At 34.3% G+C, this 24,874-nt stretch overlaps 1 protein-coding gene across 1 annotated transcript in view; it reads left to right on the top strand.

Annotated features, from left to right (window-relative positions):
- Window positions 1-24,874, top strand: part of LOC118183854 (peptidoglycan recognition protein 3-like) — a 35,808-nt gene that overhangs the window by 7,322 nt on the left and 3,612 nt on the right. The window contains exons 3-7 of the mRNA XM_085817800.1: window positions 857-1,042; window positions 7,723-7,928; window positions 8,511-8,650; window positions 12,226-12,299; window positions 21,513-21,701. Coding sequence (XP_085673926.1) covers window positions 857-1,042; window positions 7,723-7,928; window positions 8,511-8,650; window positions 12,226-12,299; window positions 21,513-21,701 — 795 coding nt within the window. The remainder of the gene's footprint in view (window positions 1-856; window positions 1,043-7,722; window positions 7,929-8,510; window positions 8,651-12,225; window positions 12,300-21,512; window positions 21,702-24,874) is intronic.

Genomic DNA, 24,874 nt, shown 5'->3' with positions numbered 1-24,874 from the left:
ACCTGGCCATCATACTGTGCGATCGAAGGTTGAAAAAAAAAAAAACCTACCTACGTACAACAGCACTTAATAGCCAAAACTAGCAAGCTTAATCGTCCAGTCTGCAACGTGCAAATGCGGCCAGAATTTATACGGTGGCTGCTTTAACAAGAAAGTATCAGTATTATTTCTCTAGCGAATATTTATAGCTATTTTTAACTTTTAGCATAATTTTACAATTTTTTTAAATATCTTTTAACACAAGAGACTGAATTTCGAAATATTTGAAGACCAAATTTTTGTTTCCCTGCATAGAAAGCTTCGAGTCATTCCATAAACTGGTATCAAACAAACTTTCACTTACTTATAACTTTAAATTTTTATTAATTATACCCGTGATGTAGCTTGTACTTTTTATTGGAGCGTTAAAAATTTCATTTAGATTTGATAACTTAGTGGTAGTTACAAGTAAATCACAAAAAGTCAGACAAATTTAGTATTTTACATTAAAGACAGCTCCTCCAGGAAGAAAAAGAAAAGTTTTGTTAACGTAGAAGCTAATCGATTTTAAATAACGGAACAAGCGTAAGAAACGTCAAGCTCCTTAATGAAAATAATTCGAAATTTCGCAGGCAAAAATTCCAAATTCTGAATACACACCGAAGTAACTATATTAGGTAATTAAATTTAGTAATAAAAAGTTAAACAGTTGCAAAGAAAAGAATGCAGAATGTGCATAGTAAACGAGGCATGTTTCCTCAAATCTGCTGTTGTCTATTGATTAGATGACATAAAATTATATCTGTGTTCTAAAAGTTATTTAATTCGCTTCGTCAGTTGACTTCTGTTACAGAAGAAATTTAATGTCCTCCCGTAGGTTGTGCAGATGTAGAAATGGTTTCTAGGGATAGATGGGGAGCCCGCTTGTCTTTGGATAACACCACGAACAGCATGCCCGTACCTCATCTTTTTATCCACCACACAGTCACGCCACAATGCAACGACTTAATATCTTGCTCCCGAAGGATGAGGGGTATGCAAAATTATCATATGGATGACTTAGGTGAGTTCTGCGGCCTTTATTTTCTCTATCTTTGCTTTTTCGAATAACGGTGAATTATTTTAATTTGACTTCTAACAATGTCTACAAAATTTGGTCACTGCCGGTATAATGTCTGCATGTGCATGTATTTTTTTTTTTTTTTTTTTTTTTTTTTGTCTTATGTGGTTTAAATAAATTTTGTTTTCATTTTGATATTTAGTGTATAAGGTATTTTATCCCTCCTTTCCGCATGCTTTCGTGGTGTATTTGGAAGCATACTGGACTTACATGCGACAGGTCCCGGCGAAAGCACTGCGCATTTTTCAAGTCTCCAGCATTAAAAAAGCCTAATGACTCTACAACTGTCAATTAAAAAGATATCTTCATTGATGTAAACAAAAGTAGTATTGCAAGTAAGGAATTCATAAATTTCAAACCTTTTACGTCTCAAGGATGTTCAAAATTTATTAATATTCTAAATTTAATAATTAATAAAATACACTAATCCTCTGAAAATTGCCTAAAAGCTTACAATCATCTAATATTTTCTTATCTGTTGCTAAAACGGATAATCTAATTCTTATTTAAATTTTATCGTATATGTCGATATTGAGCAGATTCCTATATATACATACTTTTTCAAAAATATATTGTTAGTTGCAGATCTTCCTTGCTAGAGACTCAAACAACACTTTCTACTTTTTTTATCATGGAGGAATTGCGTAAAACATTCCGATATGATTAACCTTCTTTTCACTAACGCATCCATCTTGTCAACAACCCAAGCATCGGAAAGTGTTAGTTTTAAAAAAACTTACTAATTTAACTAAAAAAACAAAAAGAAAAATGTCAATAATTTAGAAAAACATAGAATAAATTATGTGAAAAGTGACTGTGGGGGGGGGGGGAGAATATGCTTTATATATTTCTCTGAATATCCCTGTGTAACGTATTCTGATTAGTAATATCACCTCTACATTCAAAATTTACGACAAAATTTCCTCTTTTTTAGTGCACAATCTCCTTTTTTAGGCAAAATCTCCTTTCTGTTTCCTTAAAGTGCTTTTTGGTCTTTTCTGTACTAGCAGAAAGTCATTCTGACTCACCAGATTTTAATGTGTCTGTCAGACATCGTTTTACAGTTGAATGTAGTTGAAGAGCTATTAATAGGGAAGAAGTCAACCTGAGTTTGACAGAAGTTATTCGCAAGGGTGATTCATTAAGTCTTTGGAAACTAACTTCAAAAAGGAAAACTAACTTCAAAAATTCTACAGCAGTATCTCAGAAGTACAATGATAGGACACCGAAGGCTGCAACTACAATAAATAATAAATATATTCGACTAACTGCTCCATAGTACAAGATGGTTTTTCCAACCAATCTTTTTATCCACCACACAGTCACGCCACAATGCAACGACTTAATATCTTGCTCCCGAAGGATGAGGGGTATGCAAAATTATCATATGGATGACTTAGGTGAGTTCTGCGGCCTTTATTTTCTCTATCTTTGCTTTTTCGAATAATGGTGAATTATTTTAAGATCTTCACGTTACACAAGATTTATCTTCACGTTACACATGGGGAAAACCATGAAAAGCCCATGCAGTCAGCTCTTTAGTTGGGATACGATCCCCGTAGTCAGGTTTATAAATAAGCTTAATGTTTGAAAACCACCAGTTACAAAGAAACCTTCAACCATGAAGGGTGTGATTAAGGGATAGACCAGGTTAGCATACAAACATTACTGACTGTAATATCTGTTATTGCCAAAGATTGAAGTTTAGTCACTTTCCGAAATGGGTGGCCATTACGAGCTTTGGCCAACCCGTCCTAGGTTTGGCTACAGAGAAATATCCCAACGAAACTTAAAACGTTCATTGGAAGTACTGATAATTATTGTATATTCACCAGCTCGTGAGGCTAAAACTAAGAAGTGACTGGTCGTTTCACGAAATAACTAGACTTCAGGCTTTGGCTACAACTTATCCCTATCTGATCTACATTTAATGTGTGACTTTTGACTTCGTGAAGTTGGGGAAGAAGGAAGTGAAATGCCAAAAATTTAGCATTTTATCCTCCTTAAATTATGTTGATGAACTGTGGGCTGAACTGAACAAAACCATAGGTCATTGTTCAAATGTTATGTGTTACTCTATAGGTGATTCAAAAATAGTAAATAAAAGTCATAATACATGTAGAAAGAACCAGACCAAATAGACTTTCTATTGGAATGTATGGGCAGAAAATGACGCTGTTAGTTCTGCTATGTAAAAGATATGAATAACAGGAGATAAGAAAGCTAGGTAATGTTAGGAGAAACAAATATTGTAATCATTCAAATTCTTAAAACAGGTGCTCTGAAAAGTAATTACCAACAGTATTGCAAGATTTAAGTAGCGGCGTATAGGTTGGCTTATATTAGTAAAAGTTTAGGCATTTCACGCACACTTCAAACAGCCACTGATAATTTAGCCATTAGATGTTCGTCAGACCCAATAAGACTTTCGTATATTATTCTGTTAAAATTTCCCTAAGAGATATGAAGTAAGTCAAACCTCGCTTAAGAAGCACCTCCCATAACGGGCAAAACAAAATGTTTAAAAAAAAAAAAGACTCTTAACTAGCGATGTTTCGCAGAACTTATGGCATCGAGATATCGGGACGTAACATGCAAGATCTGCTTGATCAGTCTGTGTTTAACGTTAGCATCATACTGTCGTTTTTGAAAACTATATTTAGACACGTTATTCTGTATTTCTTTAGTACAAGCACGTTTGTTCGCAAAATTTCCGCAACACCAAGTCATTGAGCAAAGCATTGTAAAGCGAGAATGAGGTGTTAGCGTGGCTGACCTAACACTCACATATAATCGATCTACATCAACGATTTGCATTATCCTCAAAAACAAGGATAAGATTAAGGAGAGTGCTTCTTCAAAGCGCAACGGTCATTCATTCTCGACGAGGTGAACGGATCAACGAGAGGATCATAGGGATGAACGAGAAGCAAATGTAAGGCGATACTATTAACGAAAACATAACTTGTAAGAAGGCAAAATTAATTTTTGCCGACCCCCTTAAAGAGATGCCAAGGTCACGACCAGGCTATTTAAGTAAATAGCATTCAAAGCAAGAAAGCAAGAAATAGCATTCAAAGCAAGCAGTGGGTGATTCGAAATGTTTACGACAAGAACTGATATCCACAGCATTGTGAGGCAAGGAAAAGCATCAAGCTCCCTAAAAGCAGCAGAGAACTTCATCGCCGTATTCAAAAAGCTTGTGAATTCTGAGGGTTATTTGCAGCAGCCTATTTTTAATTGTGATGAGATTGGTCTCTTCTGGAAAAGATGCCGAAGCGAACTTATATACTACAACAGAGGAGAAGGCATTGCCGGCCACAAGCCTATTGAAAGCCGTCTCAACCTGTTGTTTTGTACAAATGCAAGTGTCGATTAAGAAATTAAACCTCTGCTCATTTACCATTTGGATAATCTACGAACCTTCAAGAAAAAGTAAGACCGAAAAAGAAGGCTAAATATTATGTGGAGGTTCAACAACAAGGCTTAGGTTACATATGACCTTTTTTTTACAAATTGGATCAATGAAGTGTTTAGTCCAATTTTGGACGCTCAACACCACTCCTTTACTGTAGTCCATGAGAAGGTCATTTCAAATTTTAAAAAGCTTTACGCTGAAGTACTCTTCTAGAGTTCCTTCGAGGCTACTCAAAGAACCAATCTCACTCTCGAAAAGACCACTTTCACATCGTTGCCTGCCTGGAGATGATCAACAAGGTATGGGAAGGGGTCACTAAGAGAACTCTTAGTGACATGAAATAAACTTTGGCCAGACAGCTTTGTCGAATGCGACTCCAAAGGGTTTGGGCATGTGCCTGCGGAGCCTGTAATGAACAAGATTGTGTCTCTGGCCAAGACTATGGGTTAGATTTGGATAGCAAGAACATCGAAGATTTAGCGGAAAAGCACAGCCAGGAGTTGACCACCCAAGAGCTTATGAAACTTTCCCAACAAGAAGTTGTGGAGAAGATTTCATCAGAGAGGAGGAGATAATGGCCTCAGTAAAGCAACGACGTATAACTGAAACAACAGATGTGCTGAAAGCATGGGAAACTTGCATCTTTCATTGAAAAGCATCACCCTAACAAGGTAGAACTTATGCGCGCTACAAGTTTATTTAATGATACTCTGTGTCTCATTTTCGCCAATTTTTTAAACATAGGCAAAAGAAAATATCTCTAGACAATTTTCTTATAAAAAAGATTAATTTACTGGATTATGAGGTATTTATTTATCCATATGACAGATTATGTCTATTAGAAATTTTGATATTAAACAACTATCATTATAAATGTTGAACTATTACAATGTACTTATTGTCCACTATACATTTTTTTAAAAAAATTCTTTTGATCTTTTATGCAATTACATATTTTGGATTTATGAGCTATAACAGTCATTTTTATTATGAACTCTCATGTCTTATAACAAATTAATACCTGAACTATGAATTATTATTATGAACTTACATGTAATATTGTGCACTATTATACAACTATTTTGATCACTCATGTGCTTTGATCTTTAATGTGTTTTACTTATGTGTTTTGATCTTTTAATGTGTTTTACATATGTGTTTTACTTATGTACTTTGATCTTTTAATGTGTTTTACATATGTGTTTTACTTATGTACTTTGATCTTTTAATGTGTTTTACATATGTGTTTTACTTATGTACTTTGATCTTTTAATGCGTTTTACATATGTGTTTTACTCATGTACTCTTTTAATGTGTAATTCATATTACTTTATATGTACTTTATATATAGTTATATGATTCAAGTAAAGTTATGTATTACTATATGTAATCGTAGCACAATACTTATATGCACCTATGTAATCAATTTGTAATACCTATATACATATATATATATATATCAATATGTAGTATTTATGTACATATTTGTAATCAATATGCAACCAATTTATAATACCTGTGCCATGTAAATATAAACAATATAACATTTCTCAGTAGCCAATGCGGCTTAAAGGAGCCAGTGGCCATGCATTAGGCTGTGGGTCTCGGCGGTCAAGGCTAGGTACCTGTGTGACTCCTTCCGATTTCACAAGGCGGGTATCGCTAGAGAATGGTGGACGTGGCATTAAACCGATTAACCACAATGGTAGAGGAACGGTGCCCACGTCCACAATCACGTTTATAAAAAAGAATGCATTATAAATAATAAATTACATTATTATAAATTTGTTTTAGTACTTTTTACAGAATGAAATACATTACCCTATTTCACATTGATTCCTGTGGAAAAAATTGGTTTGCCTAAAGAGCGTTTCACTTTACGAGTAAAATTCGGGAAAAAGTTAAGCGAGATTCTACTGTATATCAAATTTAGTCATCTTGGTGGCCAAGAGCAGGTAAACCCGTCCGATTCAATGAGGCCGGTAAGTAGCATGGAGTTAATTTGTAACATTATTACTGAAATGTGTGGGCCCTTAGTCATGCTGGAACGACATTTATATGCTAATATCTGCAAGAACATCGAAAAAAGTTCCGACAAAGTATCTTATAGAAAGATGCTGTGTGTGCGGCGTTTAAGGTGGAATAGGTACCGTCCTACTAACAAGATGTGTACCATGCCAGCCCAAATATTAATGGAATCATTCCAGGTAGACATGTTGATTTTACCCCATATGGATTATCATGCATCCAAAGGTGAGAATTATAGGTTTTAAACATACCCGATAGTGCAAACTTTACAATGATTAACACGAAGATAAATCGGGATTTGTTGCAGCTTCGTACAGATACCAGTAGGCAAAGTTAACACTAGAGGGTTATCGTTCGGTTTCAAGCCCCCACTCTTTGCAACTAATATGGATGTTTTTCTTCTTCATTTGTAGCCCTTCCGATAATTAGTTAGCTCATACCCAACGCCCATAAAATAACTTTCGTGCTTTTTCCAGCTTTATCCTCAAACAGATGCACTAAAGAAGTTCTGCGGTGTCTTCTCCTGCCCGCATCACGCCTGCAAACAAGAAACAACGTATTCTAGCACTGTTCTTGCTAAGTGCTCTGGAACTTGTGATGATTCGGAACCTCTCTACTCAAAAATCGTTCTCTGCACATCTTTTGACCAGCTTCTCAGTTTCTGACCGCTGCGCTCTTAATAAAATGTATATCGATGAGTTCCGTATATGTTTAACGATGCATACTGCCCCTCGTGGGCAATGAAAATTTACACCTACGGAACGCTTTCAATTACGGATTTCAAAAGTGCCTTCTACTGTCTCAATTCGCCATTTCTGCTCGCATATTCCTTCACAAAATCTTCAAATTTTGCTCCCTGTCTTAAATTTTTTGCCATGCATTCTTAAATTTCCTGTAGATGGAATTTCTGGTCATTCATGTTTATGCAAGGGAAACATTAAAACACTTGGGATATGCAACAGTAAGAACAACTCAATTATCAATTTTAACGGACAAACTCCGATGTATAAAAATAATAAGCAATTCTTTTTACGTTTTTTAGTCTTTTTTACATTCTTTTTGCAGGGAAGAAGCTATGATTTGTAAATCAAGTAGCTTAGGCAGTATGCAGGTTTGATGAATTGGAAGACTGAAATGTAACATTTTGAACGATTCACTTCATCTCCTTTTTTTTCAGGTTGGGATGATATTGGCTATAATTTCTTGATCGGAGGTGATGGTCGTGTCTACGTTGCTCGTGGATGGACAAGGATGGGAGCGCACACGTATGGATTCAATAGGAATTCTATCGCATTCTCACTGATAGGAGATTTTACAGAACAGCCTCCATCGGAAATCATGCTTAACGCAACACGGAGTCTCATTCGCTGCGCTGAAGATCAGGTACGCGAAAACATTTCGGAATATTTAACATTTATAAAAGTAGGAGGCCTTTAAAGAGCCAACACTTTTATGTGTTTCTCTAAACTTTGTTCTACACTAAACGTTTTAAGATTATTTTAAGCATCTATATACTACATACGATTCTTTTTATTAGTACATCATTTCGAATATTTGAAGCATTTTTTCTTTAAAATAAATTTGAAAATTAAAAAATCTAAATGGTCCGTCAGTCTTGAGAGAATACTAATTTTATTTACTCTATAATGCTTTTTGTTAAATGAAATGCTTCAAAACTCTTATCAAAAGCTAGTGATGTATAAAAATGAAAAATATTTAATTATAATTTAAACTGTTTATATACCTTTTTAACTGTTTCATTTTATCTTAAAATATATGATTTCAGTTACTTTCAGCTGAAGGGGAAAATACTCTTTTCAGGGACTGAAATTAAATTTCGAGATTTATTACTTAAACTATTTCTGTCAGAAATTTACATTTGGGAACTTAGCTTATCTTATTTATGTTCAACGGGCTTCTTTAAAAATAACTATGTAAACTAAACAGACGTCTTTCGTTCTTCAGGGTTATGTGGCCGAAAACTATAAATTACACGGACACAGAGATGCTGGATGCACAGAATGCCCTGGCAGTGCCCTCTATGCCCTCATCAAGGAATGGCCTCGTTTCGAAGCAGGACCTTTACCAGGATATAGATGCTTGTAGCGACCATAAGAGTTTTATTTAACACATAATACTAACGTACGAGTAATTCTGTCCATAATACTTTTAATTGCCAATAAAAATGGTTTCATCTTTTTTCTGGCAATAATTTCTCGCTGAATTATTCTGCGACTTTTTTCCCTTCTTCCTGTCAATCAGTGATGAATTCATGTAGCAGTTAATGAATATTAATATTAATGCCACATTTGTTTAATTATATGACTTATTTTTATGCTGTTAACGGAGATCTGGACATCTGATGTGTACTTACAAGTGATAATAAAGGATAACTGATAATATATCTTAATATGAATCTTTGAAAATATAACTTTCTCTTTCAGCTGCAAAAATTTATGTATATAAAAGCATTAATATAAACAGTATTAAAAAAATCAATACTTTAGGAAACTTATAATTTAATTTCTTAAATAAAAAATATTGAATGCATTAAAAGATAGAATAAAAGTGTGAAATATTAAGCAATTTTATTTTGCTTTATTCCAATTAATTGTATAGCATTTGTTTGTAAATTCAAATTTTCCTCAAAATATCTTTTTAACTACATTCAAAACAAGAACGCTGCCCTCTGTGTGGCGGTGAATAAATAATTCAAATCTTTATAAGTGTTCTGTATATTAAAGGATTCTTAAAAAGAAGCTCTGAGACATGATTTCCATGTTTTATGCAAAATATCTCATTTAGATTTATGAAGAAAAAGAAAGCATAACATTAAATGTATCATTCGAAAAAAATGTTCATTTTACTGAGTTTTTTTAGTTTCAAAAATTTGATTTCTCGTGAATAGATACATTAATTTTTAATGCATTTTGTCTATGGAAATTACCCAATTCGATTCAAGGTTTACCTATAATTGAACCTCCATATCTCAAATTTTACGAGAAAAGAAAAATTTGAAAAAAGGTAAAAAAAAAATCTGAAATGTTTCAGATTTTAAATTACGTCCAAAGGGGCGTTTTTTAACATTTTGTGTGTTACCTTTCTCATTCATTCCAAAATCATTTTTTATGATACTACTTGATCACAAGGAAAACAAAACTTTTCCATTTACAGTGGGCCTGAAATAAGTGCAAAATAAAAATTAAGTAAATAATTATAATGCCACTTTATTTAAAAAAAAAAAAAAAAAAAAATCTGAAATCTTTCAGATTTTAAATTACGTCCAAAGGGGCGTTTTTTAACATTTTGTGTGTTACCTTTCTTTATTAAATATCATGTTCCTCGCACTTAAACCATAAGATCCAGTGCAACAGCAATATCGCAAAATAGTTTTAAAACGAGCATATCTTTAGAATTTCCGATACAGAGACTCACGCGCTGGAGATAAAAATGTTTTTTCTGCACAACGTTGCCATTGCTCGCTTTGAAATCCTTGAGTTTGTTAATCAAAATTTCGTCAAAGTTTTAAAAAATAGGAAATCGATCATAAAACAAATTTCAAATTTCAAATTTGGTCTTCCACATGCTCATATTCGTTGGAGGATTACGTTAGTCAAAATTCGATGACTCTATGTACCGTTATTTTATGACAATGTGAGAAATATACATACATTTACGCAGATTTTCATTATTTAATTTCTTCAAATATAATGCAGGACTCTAACATTTTATGGCAACAGTTTGAAAAGTGAACCGACATTTATCCGTCCGACGCAAAATGCCAAAACGAAACTAATAGTCCTTCGGGATTCAAATCCCTTTGGACTAATAAAGAGTATTTTCGATGCAATAAAGTTTTAAATTGAGATACATTTTAGAGTAAAATTACATACAAAGTTATCGACATGCAATACATATTTGAAATGTTAACAAAATTCAATTTTAATTCTAGCCTTTTATACTACAGCCTTATAAAAATGTCAATAAAGTTTTTAGGAAATTTTTAGAATTTTATGCTAATTAACGAGTCATTATGAATTGAATCTTTAGCATAGCTTCTTCTTTCGGTAGTCCTCGCCAGAATGCAAATTTTTTATTTAGTATTTAAGGGTAGGGTGAGAGATTTTGGCAGCCTCGCATTGCGGTTACATATTACCCCCAGCCCTGCCAAGGTTTTTTCCGACTTCAGCCGTTTTGCTAAACGACTTTAGCCAGTCGTTTATTATTTGATTTATCTTAAGTAGACTATTTTATGTATAGTTTCAGTTTTATGCTATTTTAAAAACCGGCAAGGGGTGGAGTTTTGTCTGTAGCAACAGCAGTGCCTTCTATTAATTTCAAGAGATCAATAAAATTAATCTTTATATTGAACATTTTTAACCTTTGAGATCGTAATTCCGAATACAGCGATAACTGGCTTGTCAGTCTAGTAGGGTATGAAGGATCTTGTATTAAACTGCTAGACATACCCTACAAAATCACATCAGAAACGTAAACAAAATATATCATTAGCAAAAATTATCCGTTAATAAAGAGGACCTATCCAAAAAAGAAGAGAAGTCCTATTTAAGTCTTTCCGGGAACTGGATAACATCTCATAAGAGGAAATCGAGATAAATTAATCAGGATAATTTCAGAAGGTTCTAAAAAGGTATGCAATATATTAACATCTTTTTTCTGCTTCTTAAGCATCATTTTTTGTAAACTTTCTACAGTTTTCTAATTTCATCATAGTCTGATGAATATTTTATATCTGCCACAATTTCGGCATCTTTTAAAGTAGTAGCGTCTAATATTCAAGCTATATTCGAATAAAAGATCAAGATTTGAATTTCTTCTCAAGATCTCTTCATTCTTCTAAAGTTCTGTTTCCCTCCTTGGCTTCAAAAAGTTCGGTGCTTTAAACTTCGTCGTAGTGATTATTCTTTCTTAAATCATATTTCTTTTGAGAAATTATGTACTTCTTCCTTGATTAGTTATCATTGTACTGGAGGCCTAATGATCGTAGAAAATTCTTGCTTTTTAGAACACGCAGCAACTAACAAACAAATAGACTGACATAAAACCTGGGGATTTGGAATGGACAAGTCCTCAAGGCTTACTCAGTGATTTCTCGTGAAAATGGATAGAGATTCAACTGCTTGCCCTTTGCTCAGACATAAGAATACGAAATTCGAAATAGCAAGAATTTCAAAGAAAATGCTTTTAGATAGCTATGGAAAAATAGTCATTGAATTAAGACTGGAAATACAGAGAACAATCTTTTTTTCCCCGTCATACGAGAAAAAAGATTCGAAATGCTTCGTGATAATGTTTATGATCTAAAGCAAAAAAAGATAAGTCTTTTACTGGAATGTTAATTGGCAGATTTTCCACACGCTTTCATTTATTATCCTGGATTTCCCCACTATACCTTTAAGGGGGGCAGAAATTATGATTAGGTGAACGAACACCATTTGTAATAACAGATGTCAGTGAAAAAAACATAATGAAAAATAAAAGGGAAAAAAGAAGAAGGGGAAGTAGAAGGAAAAGGGGAAAAAATATAGGATAAAAAGGAATGAACGAACAAAAGTAACTGCACGATACATGATTTGCTTTCTTCCATCCCGAGAGAAAATTACGTAAGGAGAGATAAATGAATAATCTGTTATATCCAAACAACAGTAACATTGTCCAGCTGTTTTAACACCCGAAAAATGTCGTACATTCTTGCTCTTTACATTGTAGCTTTGGGAGCTGCATCCAGCCAAGGTGAGTTATATTAAACATTATTAATGTTAATTAATCTAAATACTAAATATCTAGACTGTTTAATTAATTAAAGTGATTAATACTTTAATTCTAAATATCTAGACTGCTTTTTCTTCCTTTTAAAATTACCTCGTATTATTATTTTATTGCGTGCTTTTAGTTTTTAATTTTAATTTATTTAGGTTATTATTACGGGGTGATTCAAAAGTAAGTAAATTTTAAAACATTAAACGAAATTTAAAATTAGCGTAATTGAATTTACGTATAATGCATAGAATTATCGAGGATAAGAAAAATTAATATGCAAATATTTAGCTACATTCAACAGGTGGTTCTGTACAGGGGATGACATCATTGCTTCATCCATAAAAGAAATTGCATTGTCAGTTAAATTATCGCCAACTAATGATAATTGCAACTAGCCAGCTAAAGATAATCACTATTTTATATAATATTTTCGGTGAAACTTGTGGGTCTCCAAAAGATTTTATGAGTAGTGAATGTTAGCATCTAGTTTCTTAATAAGGAAACGGCAATTGTTCTGCAATGCTTTCAGCTAGATAATATGAAACGTAACTGGATTAAACAGTAAACAAATAAGACAAATGCCTTGATCCCGTAATTCGGAAAGGCTTGAGTAATATCGCAGTATAATTTTAAATTGAGTATATCTTTAGAATTTCCGATACAGTCTCACACTCTGGAGATAAAAAAAAAAAAATTTTTCTGTAAAACGTTACCATTGTTCGCTTTGAAATCCTTGAGTTTGTTAATCAAAAAATCGTTAAAGTTTTAAAAAATAGGAAATCGATCATAAAACAAATTTCAAATTTCAAATTTGGCCTTCCACATGCTCATATTCGCAGTAGGATTACGTCATTCACAATTGAATGGCTCTAGGTACCGTTGTTTTATCACAATGCGAGAAACATACGTACATTTATGCAGATTCTTCATTATTTAATTTCTTCAAATGTAATACAGGGTGATAATATTTGGTGGCAACACTTTGGAAAGTGAAACGGACATTCAGAGTGATTCGACGCAAAATCGCAAAACGAAAACAGTAGTCCCTCAGGGCCAAAGCCCTTTGCACTAATAAATAGTAATTATGAGTAATAAAATTTAAAAAACAAAAAGTATAAATACTTGAAAAATCTTTTTTCTTCCTCTCCTCTCCAAAATTCTGATATATATACGGAGCCAAAATATTTTAGTTTCAGTATGCCAGATTTCCTAACTAAACACCATTCACTGTCAAACATATATTATATTAATAATAATTATATTAAGTAAATATATTATATTAAGTAAATGCATCAAAAAGTAACTGTTACAGAAGCCGGAAAGAAAACTACACAATCATCATAGAAAGATATATTTTGTCGTACAAAAGCCAGCGGTGAAAAAAATAGAAGAGAGTGATTAGTGTACTATAATAAATTTATTAATTAATTTATTGTGAAAGATGTAAACTTTTTTCATCCATTTAGTTACATATTTTGCAGAAGGCCACGAGTATTGAAAAAATGTTAAAATATAAGAATTGAATAACATGAATATTCACTGGAAACCCAAGAACTTCATTTTGACATTCGTAGCAAGAAGTTCTACGCACGATCATATTGATTCAGATTTCCAAACTCTTCATAAACAAAAATGAAAGTGACAAAAGATGTTTCAAGAAGTGTTTGCTATTATAAAATTTTTCAGGAAATCTTCACTTGTATTTCATGCTGATAATGAATGTTTCAGATTATTAGCCAGTTTTAGTGGAAACGACATTGCAGAATTGAAAATTCTAACTGAATCTGATGCATTTTTTATCATCTCATACATAAAAATATGACTGAAAAAATACAAATTATTTATTATCGACATTATGGGATGAATTAATCGAAATTTTCAATGAAAATGGGCTCAACGCTTAAAAACTGAAATCAAAATACTATGCCTTAATTACACCTTAATTAAATATTACATCTGATATAGTGTAATCAGTTTACTGGCAAACTCTCCTAACTATTAGACAATGGTCAACGTGTGAAACTCGTTTGCTTCTTACCTGTATATTCGCTTACTGGTACGTGACTGGAAACCATAGTACTGGGCTCAACTAAATTTGTTAGATATAAATATCTGCAGAGATTGAAGTTACCATAATGCAGCAAACATGTCTGCATACCACAAAGTCCTGCGAACCGGAATTAAACAATATAATGAAATTAAAAGGTATTTCTCCCGCTTTTCTAGCGTGCCTTCGTGGTGTAGTGGTTCTGCACGCTGGGCCGGTATTCCAGAGGTCCGTGGTTCGATTCCCGGCGAAGGCGTTTGCTAATTTTTCATCACTCCTGCTTTAAAAAAAATCCTTATGTCTCTACAAAATAATACATTACGCATTATCTACAAAATACAATATACAGAATGTGTGTGGATAAGAAGGGATGAAAAAAGAACGACATATATGCTATATCCAAAATTAATGCGTGTATTGCATTCTAGTTTACAGTGCTAGGAAGAAGAACTCAATAAGTTTTCGCGAACTTCTGTGTGAGCATTATCGATTTCTAGGTTATATGGAGATTGTGAGCTAACACAATTTATTTTAATGGACAGAAAACAAATTTGGAACGCCCGAAAGATATGTAAGAATTTAAAAAAACTGACATCATTTCGTCGTCTTTATTTTAATGCCGAAATGTTTTTGAAAATTTACTTAACTACTGTTGTAAGTAATACAACAGAAAAGACATTTTTTCGTTTCAAAACTAGTTTAGAATGTTATAAAAAATTAAATAGGATAGGAAAAGATAAGGTCTTTACGCTTGCTATAGAAAAGAGGCTCTCGAACCGTTAAATTGAAAAGATATTATTGATTCATTTTCTGAAATGAAAATTGAAAATAAAATGAAAAATGAACATTTTTTAAGGGCTGATTAATATACTTTTGCATGCTTTTGATTAAACGAGATACTCTTTTATTAGACAATTATTATTGCATTAGTGTTGGTATTCTGTATTATTAATAAACTTTCGAATGGCATTACTTCAAATTTCACTAGAAGCACTTTACAGAAATGGGCCCAATTTATTATTTTTCTTCCTAGGGCCAGCTAGAAGCTTAACGTAGTAGTACATAAAGAACCATTGACAACAGCAGTATTGACCATAATTTATGAAATTTGACAAAAATGCTTTCTGAGGAATGTGCAATAGTCGGGAAGACTAGTGACACGTATTCCAACTATCATTGCAGTTGCAAAAGAATTAAACATTTGAAAGAAACTACTGCTGTCATCAGCGCATGCAGAAATAAACTCTTGTGAAGATTCTAGCATTTTGGGGTTACCTTGGTGTCGAAGACTAAGTACTATTTACATATAGTATTATAAAATTCAGTATCTTAATGACTGCTGCCGATTTGAAGTTAGGAAAGCATTCACAGTATGGTTTTCAGAAAACTGGCCTCGGACGAAAGTGACATTTCACTCTCGATGTGCTCTTGCAGAACTGGAAAGAAGATAATCTACTGGTTTAGAGGGAACTGCACTGCACCAAATAATAGCAAGTATTTTTTACTTCAACTTTTGTGACAAGACTATCATTCTTTGAGAAAATCTATGGATATGTCTCTAAAACTGTCACTGTCACAGACGATCACTGTGCTGATTTGCAAAGTACTCTTATTCTCTAATTTTGGACAGAATTAGGCCAATAACCAGTCATTCTCACCATAATGGACCATACAGGAGACTTGATCAGATCTAGAATCATGCATTTCTGCTGCGATGTTTGACTGTAAGGATACCTGAAGTCACAAGCGTAAAGACAAGAACTAGCATCATTGGCGATGTAAAGGATTCTGTTTGGCAGTTTATACCCATGATCTCTACAGAAATGTACTGAAAAGGCAATTGTTATAAACACCTGTGATGTGATCAAGTAAATGATCACAATGACTGAACCAATGATGTACGAGCCGCTGGCCTTCGTTGGTGCCACAGTGTATAAATAATAGACCTTTGACTGGCAAGTTAAAAATATTTATCGTAAGTTAAAGCCAACGATCTGAGCCAGTTTAATCGCGAACAAACTGTTAGCATGGCTGAATATTCGATATCAACAACAGCCGCACTGTTGGGCTTGTCACGCCGTATTGTTGCAGAGATGTGCCAACAGCACTTCGAAAGAAGAAAAACCATGCGTATCCAGAAAAATGTGCCATAAACTAGCTACTGATGAGCAAGGTGCTCGGAGACTCGTTGTATCCTATTATAAACGGATTTTAATGCAGATCTTTCAAACAGCGTTACTGCACATTTTGTTGGCAGGACTGTTCGTGGACAACTGGTGCAGCTTATTTGTAACAACTGACGAACATCTTGGGGCGCAAACTGCATCCGTCCTGTCAGGCATTGAACAGGCCAGTGGCGGCAATTATCCTTGGAATCTTTATGTGGTCTTACCGAGTCCTCTAATCAGACTGGATGAAACCCTGACGAGCTCGGCCTGACTTTTGACTGATTATCTACACTCATTTGTTCACTTTCAATAATTTACTCTTTCAATTAGATAATGCGTCACAACATAAAACTCCCCTGGTCTAAAAGTCACAAGTGTAAAGACAAAAACTAGCATCATTGGCGATGTAAAGGATTCTGTTCGGCAGTTTATACCCATGATCTCTACAGAAATGTATATGTTGTTATAAACACCTGCGATGTGATCAAGTAAATGATCACAATGACTGAACCAATGATGTACGAGCCGCTGGCTAAAAGGTTATCGAATACAAATCTTCTCGCGTACCTATAGAGCAAGTTGCAATGATCTCTTCATTCTGTGCACTAAACCATCCTGTTCTGTGACGACTTACCGAAGAAACTGCAGGATTGCCAACCATTTTCCTTTCAGCAATTCGTCAAATCACTTCCTAGATGTACTGCTGCTATTGTTAGCACAAAATCTGGAGCGACGCGGTATAAAAATATATGTGTTATAATTTGTCTCATCATTGTATGTTTCATAAGGTACGTGAAATAATAGATTGTCTTTAAGCAATGCTCGATAAAGAAGATCATTACACTGAATATTTATTTCCTTATATGATAATTGTAAAACATTTAAATAATCGTCAACCAAAGAACGGCAATATTCTATATTTTTAAAACATTCTTCCTTGGAATAGACGACAAAAGTTTAATTCTAACGCTTCAACTTTTCAGGTGTTCAATGCATAGCAAACTATTTGTGTTGCTGTTAATTTATTGTATTAGTTCACACAGACGTCGAGTTCGCATTTAGTAAATCAGGTGTCACCTGGAAGACACCATGAATGTTTATAACAATGAATTAATTTTTTCTTTCAAATGAAAGGCAGTCTAATGGGCATATTTATTACTGAAATATCTACATAATAAAATTATTCTCCCCACCCCTGCAGTTTTATGCATTTGTGCTGAAGTTAGTGGCGTTGCTAGAACATTTGCTGCCTCGGCCTATTCCTGAATTTGTCGCCTCTCAAATTGATATACAAATAAACAGAGGAGGTCACTCCGACTTTCGCACAATTCTCTATTTCGTACAATATTAAAAATTCAATTCTTTTAAAGATTTTTTGTCTATACTGAAAAATCGCACATTGCCTTCTAAAGTAGCGAATTTCGCGTTGTGACGTCACTAGGTTCAGAGGATGAACCTTTCCTTTTATATAAGGCCCATGGTTCAGAGCCGCGCTGGGGTGGGGGCGAATGTAAGCAATGTATTAAACACGTTTTTCATTCTTTCATTAGAGCACGTGTTTTCCCAATTTATTTGTTTATGTTTAAATATTTCGCTGAGAGACTGTAACATTCATAGGAACAAAAAGTAATTAAGGATTCATTCAATTCAAGCGGAAAAAAGATAGAAATAGTTAGACGTTTGATAGCCTTGTATCTTTTACTTCAATCGACCGTTCGTAAGGCATAAATAACAGGTCTAGGATTTGCTCAATTTTGAAAAACAACAATAAAACTAAAGAATACGTTTAAAGTTGCGGAATTAAACCTGCAAAGATGGTTTCCAAAAGGTAGGGCATAATGATGAACGAGATGGAAAGATCTTTCTCATCATAGATTAATGATCAACATCAAAACAATGCCTCTCTGAGTTTTTTAATTATTCAAGCTAAGGCTTTTAGTTTGCATGAAGCTTGGAAGACTAAATGAAAAAAAGATTCTAACACGGTATTTCAAGCAAGAAATGGTGCAGAGTAGGTTAATTTAGTGAATAATCATGAAAAAAATATTGATAAACGTTCTAGGATATATTGGTGTTGAATAATTAATCACAAAAATTAGAAACTATAGTTTTTAATCTTTTTTTCCAAATGAATACTTTATAATTTAATTCAGACGCAAACCCGTTTACCCAGTTTCGATAAGAAAACCTAATTTAAAATTCTTTAACTGTACTTACATAGACAGATAAACACAGAATCACAGCTATGCAAATATTCATTTTTAAGTCCCTTAGTACCACATAACATATTAAATTCGCAACAGATTCACAAATAATGACTTTATGCTATCTTGGACTCAACTTCTTAATGCACATTGACATTCAAAAATTCAGACTTATATAATGAACTCTACAAACTAAGAAGGGGGAAAGGATACTTACACGAGCAGACTTCGGGGTTCATTTAAAAACAACAAAAAAAATTACGCAATGTTGAGGAATAACTATCTGAGATTCAGGGTCCAAATGAATTTATGTACAATTCCAAATGAATTGAAATAACTGTGTCCTTAATACAGTCACTTAAAGTCCTTAACACTTTTCGTTATTTTTCGCAGAATGGAGTAACCCCTTCCATTCACACTAAATATCAGTTCGGGAACAGTCTCTTTATTGCACGTATTAGACAGGAAGACTCAACCTTATCCTCACACATCACAAGTTGGAAGCCGATATTCTAAGTCTCTAGCTGAGTTCAGAACAGGTCCTGAATCAGGAACATAATGCCCGGATCACATCATGAGGCAGAACCCGAAGCCGATATTATAAGTCGCTAAATGAGGAATTTGAATGCTCAAGCACCTCTTTATTTCCTTCACTCATTAAAAAATAATCTCGAAGAAAGTTTCGCTTAATCATCTCTTTTGGAGACATAACTTCATTATTTCTTCGCGTTACATTCATCGTGATAAGAACACCAAACAAATCGCCGCATTTCCTTCTCAGGGGATTTGTCGTTAGCGTCTTTCTCCTTCATCTTACTCTAAATCATTCAATACAGCTGAACATCTTCCAAGAGGCCGGTATCTTCAATTATTTCTCTTTTATCTTTCATATTCTCGAGAATCATTACCGCATTACTCGGATCTTTCTCCTCCATTTTTCACACCCCTCTACTAGCTAGCATCCGCAAAAATATTTTTTTCCAACCTTTTTTTTCTTTACATTGTTAAACTCTGATCTATCTCAAAGCAAAAAGCCCTTCTTTTCGACACCATCACTCCTATTTTACTCAACTAATTATTAATTAAAAGCCATCTTCTGATGCAACCACACTTTATATGAATTTAATTGGTCAATCTCAGTCGCTCCACTACCCTTCTAGAACCGATTATAGCCGTGTAACAATTAAAGTTAGACGCCGCACATGTTCTTCTACATCGCCCCAAGAAAAGGCGGCTGATGTATTTTTTCCCCTCATCTCATTCCCCATGGGATGTCTCTCAAGAAAATAATAAGACTGTCTACCCTTTTGTTTCCTTTACAGTCTAAGGCCCATTTAAACAAAGCATTTCACTCCGCTTCGCCACTCCACAATGTTATACTAAACTTACCCTTAGAAAACACTATGAACGTGCTTCTTTTATTAAACAGTATTGCACTTTGAATATGCATTTTTCCTGTGTGATCAAATGGCCATTTTACATACAGATTTTACAAATGCATTTTACAGACAGCCAATGAGTCAATTAACGACATCACAAACCTAAATAGGTGATGTATAGAACAAAGAAATTTTTAAACAACTGCATAATTGAGACAATATAGCCACGAGTGGCATGCTCTAGTTTTACAAAAGGAGGCTAAGCATAAGGCAAATAATAATCATTTCTAAAATGATTCCCCGCGATTCCAAACTATTTTAGTCCTAAATGGATATGATTGTCACAGACAGAGAACGTTCAGAGACATAAATTTGGATATTACGTTATTTATGTTCTTAGAAATATTGTTAAGTTAATCTTGATTTAGAATTTTAGGTTGTACGACCCACAGTGTTGTGGATCTTGCTAAAAAATATTTATACTATAATCAAGTGATTTATACTTTTCAGCTTTCCCTACCAAGTCAAGATTTATGTTTAGTTTTATATTATTTTTTTTATTTTAAATGTGGTGGTGAGGTGTTTCTATCTTACTGAGATGACTTAATTACTCTGGTGGTTTCTATTTTACTCAGGTGGCTTTATTACTCTGGTGGTTTTTATTTTAACACAGGAAGGTAGAATAAAATTATGTTAAAACTGTATTGGCTTTCGTTATTGCATTTGCTTATTTAAACTAAGCTAAAATCGATAATTCGCGTCATAGCTTTAAGGTAACACTGGCGGATGGAAGCGTTAGCTAGATGCAACCCTTTATTTGTTATGTCGCAGTTCCCGAATACTTTTTCAATGGATTAATACATCTTTCTGTCACTACACAATTTTTGTCTGGACAAGAATACGACAATGTAGGTGATCTTTACGGTGGATTACAGAATAAAGGAGAGTGATTGTACAGAAGGGAAATTAGAAACGTTACCCTGAAATTTGCAGATTACAGATAATAATACAGAATATATGCAAATGTGTATTACAGCCAGCAAATGTGTATTACAGCCAGCAAATGTGTATTACAGCGTAACAGAGTTCCTTTGCTGAAAACCCCAAGAACACACACTCAATAAATTATACTTTCTTCACAGACAAGTTCGAAGATCTTACAATAATTTCACGTATTATATATTTTACTAAAAAAAAAAAAAAAAAAAGTCACATGACAAAAACTTTTTAGTCTAAAAATCTTTTTAATTTTATTCCTTTTTTAAACTGGAACTAGAAATCTAATATCGCTAAGAGATATATGTTTGCGCAATTTTTCTTAACCACCCTGTTTAAAATTTCAAACATTTTCTTTATTAAACATGCTACAACAATGTTTTCTCTTACAGGATGCGGGGATTTGGAAATAGTGCCACGTTCCAGCTGGGGAGCTCGTTCCCAGAAGGGTCCCACCGAAATACTAAATACACCAGTCGATCACACATTCATTCATCACACTGCGTTGGAAGAATGCTCAGATTTTCATTCCTGCTGCCAGAACATGAGAGCCATACAGGATTTGCACATGGATACAAGAGGTAGATTTATGTTATTTATTTTATTTATCTATTTGATAACATGCAAAGAACTTGGCATGTGATATGATGTTAAAAGAGCTTTCAGGTTATCAAAGTATTATTTTTGTTACGCTTTATACTTTTCACTCATGTAATTACATTGTCGAATATTTGAAAACATACATCAGATGACATTGTGCATCAGATCACAATGACCATTGTGCCTTTGATACGAACCAAAACTGATTGGCTATCCACGGCAGTGGCATCCCAAACCACGATAGGCATTATAGAACATAGGCATTGAATTAAAGCAGGACTGAACTTGTCTCAAAGTCGCCTCCACTAAACTCCAGCTTGGCGACTGTCATTGGTGAAACAGAACTGAGACTCCCTCTGTCCACTAACCTGTGCTATTTAGTTGTCTAACCCTGGAATACTATACTGTGGTATTAGATTCCCCAGATCATTTTTACTCTATGGGGGTATACAGTTCCCCAGTGTAGTATTAGTGTCCTCAGCAACTACTGTAGTACTCCAGGGTTAAAGGGTCCTGTACCAGCACCATAGCAAGAGTAATCCATGGCTTAGCATCAGTGACAATCTTTGTAAAGGAATGTACGACTGCCAGTATACTTAGTAAGAATATACACTGATGAGGCAAAACATTATGACCATCCCCACATGTTTCAATGAACTCGTCTGGATGATGTGGAGGGCACATGATTAAGTGGGAATGGTATTTAAATGCTGCTGGAGAAAGTAAGGAATTTCACATTCTGATTCTTTTGGTTCAGAGATGCTGAACATGTAGTACACTTTTGGATACGCTCTGATATTTGATTTTTTGCTGACCTAGTCAAGTAGGCGGTCAGCGTTGTTCAGTTAGTTTCTTTGCTACTGCAGTTTTTCTGTACAGTACTGAAATATTTTTCATTGCTGCTGTGCCCTCGGGTGCATTAAAAAATGTCCTTTTATAGGACATCGACTGATATTAGTGAGGATGAGATGAGTCAGGACTCGATTAATTCTTTTAATCTCGACAAAATCGCAACCAATCCCATTTCGAAAAGAAGATTTCCTACTTAAGTAGGCTGCAAAAAAACCAAAGAAGAAAAAGGCTAAGCAAGTCCTGGATCCTGTGCCGCCAAAGAAAGGACCTGCTACTACTGATCGTTTTTTGGAGGAAACCCTGCAAGTGCTGTTAGCTCATTTTAAGCCAGAAAAATTCGAAGAAGTTCTCGGAGAAAATGTGCCTATTCTAAAGCAGAAGCAGACCGACCGGCGAGATGTGGAATTTTCCCAAAATGATGGTGATCAAGAGAAGAAAAAGTTGAAGTCTGATGGAGAATCTACAATGAAAGCTGATGCTGAATGGAAGCAGCCCAGGAATCCAGCCAAGCAGCCAGTTATTCCTGAACCTATGGATATTACTCAGGTGAACAAATTCCAAACACTGGTAGAAGGAGATCCTGTGAACAGCGAGGGAGGAGCTACTGCAGTGGAAACACCCCCTCCCCTAATTTTCCCAGATGAGGCTACTGATTGGATGGAAGTGGATGAGCTTTTGCAGAAGCACTGAGCGGAGGCATACGAATCTAATGCGAAAAACAGGAGTGTTCATGTATACGTTAAGAACGTAAACGACTACGAAAATGCTGCAAAAGCATTAAGAGACAAGTCGATACCTTTCCACATGTATCAACTTCAAAGTGAGAAGAATATCCACGTGGTCCTAAGGAACTTACCCTCATCCGTGAAAGAAGAAGTGATCCACAGCAATCTTGTGTGTAGAATGTTCCCTTTGGTTAAGGTCAAGCAATTCATTAGATCCAGGAGAGGAGTAAAATAAATAATGCTCATATTTTTTCTCGAATTGAAGCGGAATGCCGAGAGCGACCAGATATTTCACCTCAATAACATGCTTAACTTCAAAGTCCACGTCGAAAAATACAATCCTAGGAAACGCCCAACGCAGTGCTTTCACTGCCAGTCGTACGGGCACTCGCAGCATTTGTGTAATAAATGATGAAAGGTGTGTTAAGTGCGGACGCAGTAATGTGCTTCAAGAAACCAGAGGACAAGCCCTGCTGTATTTTTTGCGGTGGGGAACATGTCAGTAGCTTCCGTGGTTGTGAAGCCTACAAAGCAAGGTATGAGCAGAGAAAGCAACAGAAGGCACAGCCGTCACCAGCCCCAGAAGTGTCACTTGAAAATTTCCACGACTAATTTTTATCATCAAATTTGATGACTTTTTGGCCTGCTCCCTGTATAATTGTAATTTATTGTTATAATGTAACTGTAACCATATCCAGCCCTTATATGCAACAGTCAAGAAATGGAAGGTACTAGAGATTTCTCGACTGCCAGGGTATAACTACAAGATCAGAGAAAGCATCAGTTTCTCAGGTTTTAGTTCAGAGATGACTTTAGAGTATTGAGAGACCATATGACTTCGCTCTTTGGATGTCCTTTTCATTGTAGTGTTTAACGTTATTATAGTTTGAAGTGGTAACTACTAATTGTGCTCTGTCATATTGAGAAGAGCTGAATTAGTACTTTTGTGAAAAGTTCCAGAACTGCAAAGTGTTTCTTTAGGAAAAATAAATTTTATCAAACTGTCATCGGTTCTCTGTGTGCTTCAATCCATTATGAACCGATACTCAAGCAACAATTACGTATATGTTGGGTACAAGCAGAATTTTTCACAAAGTTGTAATTTTACAAGTAATATGTAAAATGTGAAGAAAGAGTAAATATGCATAAATCAGAAATAAATTTAACAAAAACGAAACAAATTTAAGGAATGGAAATTTTAAAAAAAATTACTAAGCTACTTCAAATTAAATAATCATATCAAGCATGCAAATATTACATGCTTTTTCAAAATTATGATTTTAAAAAACATACCACCTTATTTGTATATAATTTTGTCATCCCTGATTCATTTATCTGCATGTCTGTATTTTCAGAATTTTTTTTATCTCAAATTTATGACAAAATATAATATTGGTCATTTCACAATATATATTTATGGGAGATATAAGATCCTTTTAACAGGCCATTTATATATGTGGTGATTTTCCTTAAGACCTGATTAAACCTTCCTAAATTTGTTTCTTTTACCATTTCTTGTTGATGTAGTTAAATGATTTCACTTTATTTAGAAGGACATTTTTTTCTTTGAAACTGCA

This window comes from Stegodyphus dumicola, chromosome 5 (assembly GCF_044657685.1).
Source record: "Stegodyphus dumicola isolate Sdum_Otavi_A_Nest chromosome 5, ASM4465768v1".
Classification (NCBI taxonomy): domain Eukaryota; kingdom Metazoa; phylum Arthropoda; class Arachnida; order Araneae; family Eresidae; genus Stegodyphus; species Stegodyphus dumicola.
The sequence above is the reverse complement of the archived record's forward strand: the minus strand, read 5'-3'. Positions and strand labels throughout refer to the sequence as shown.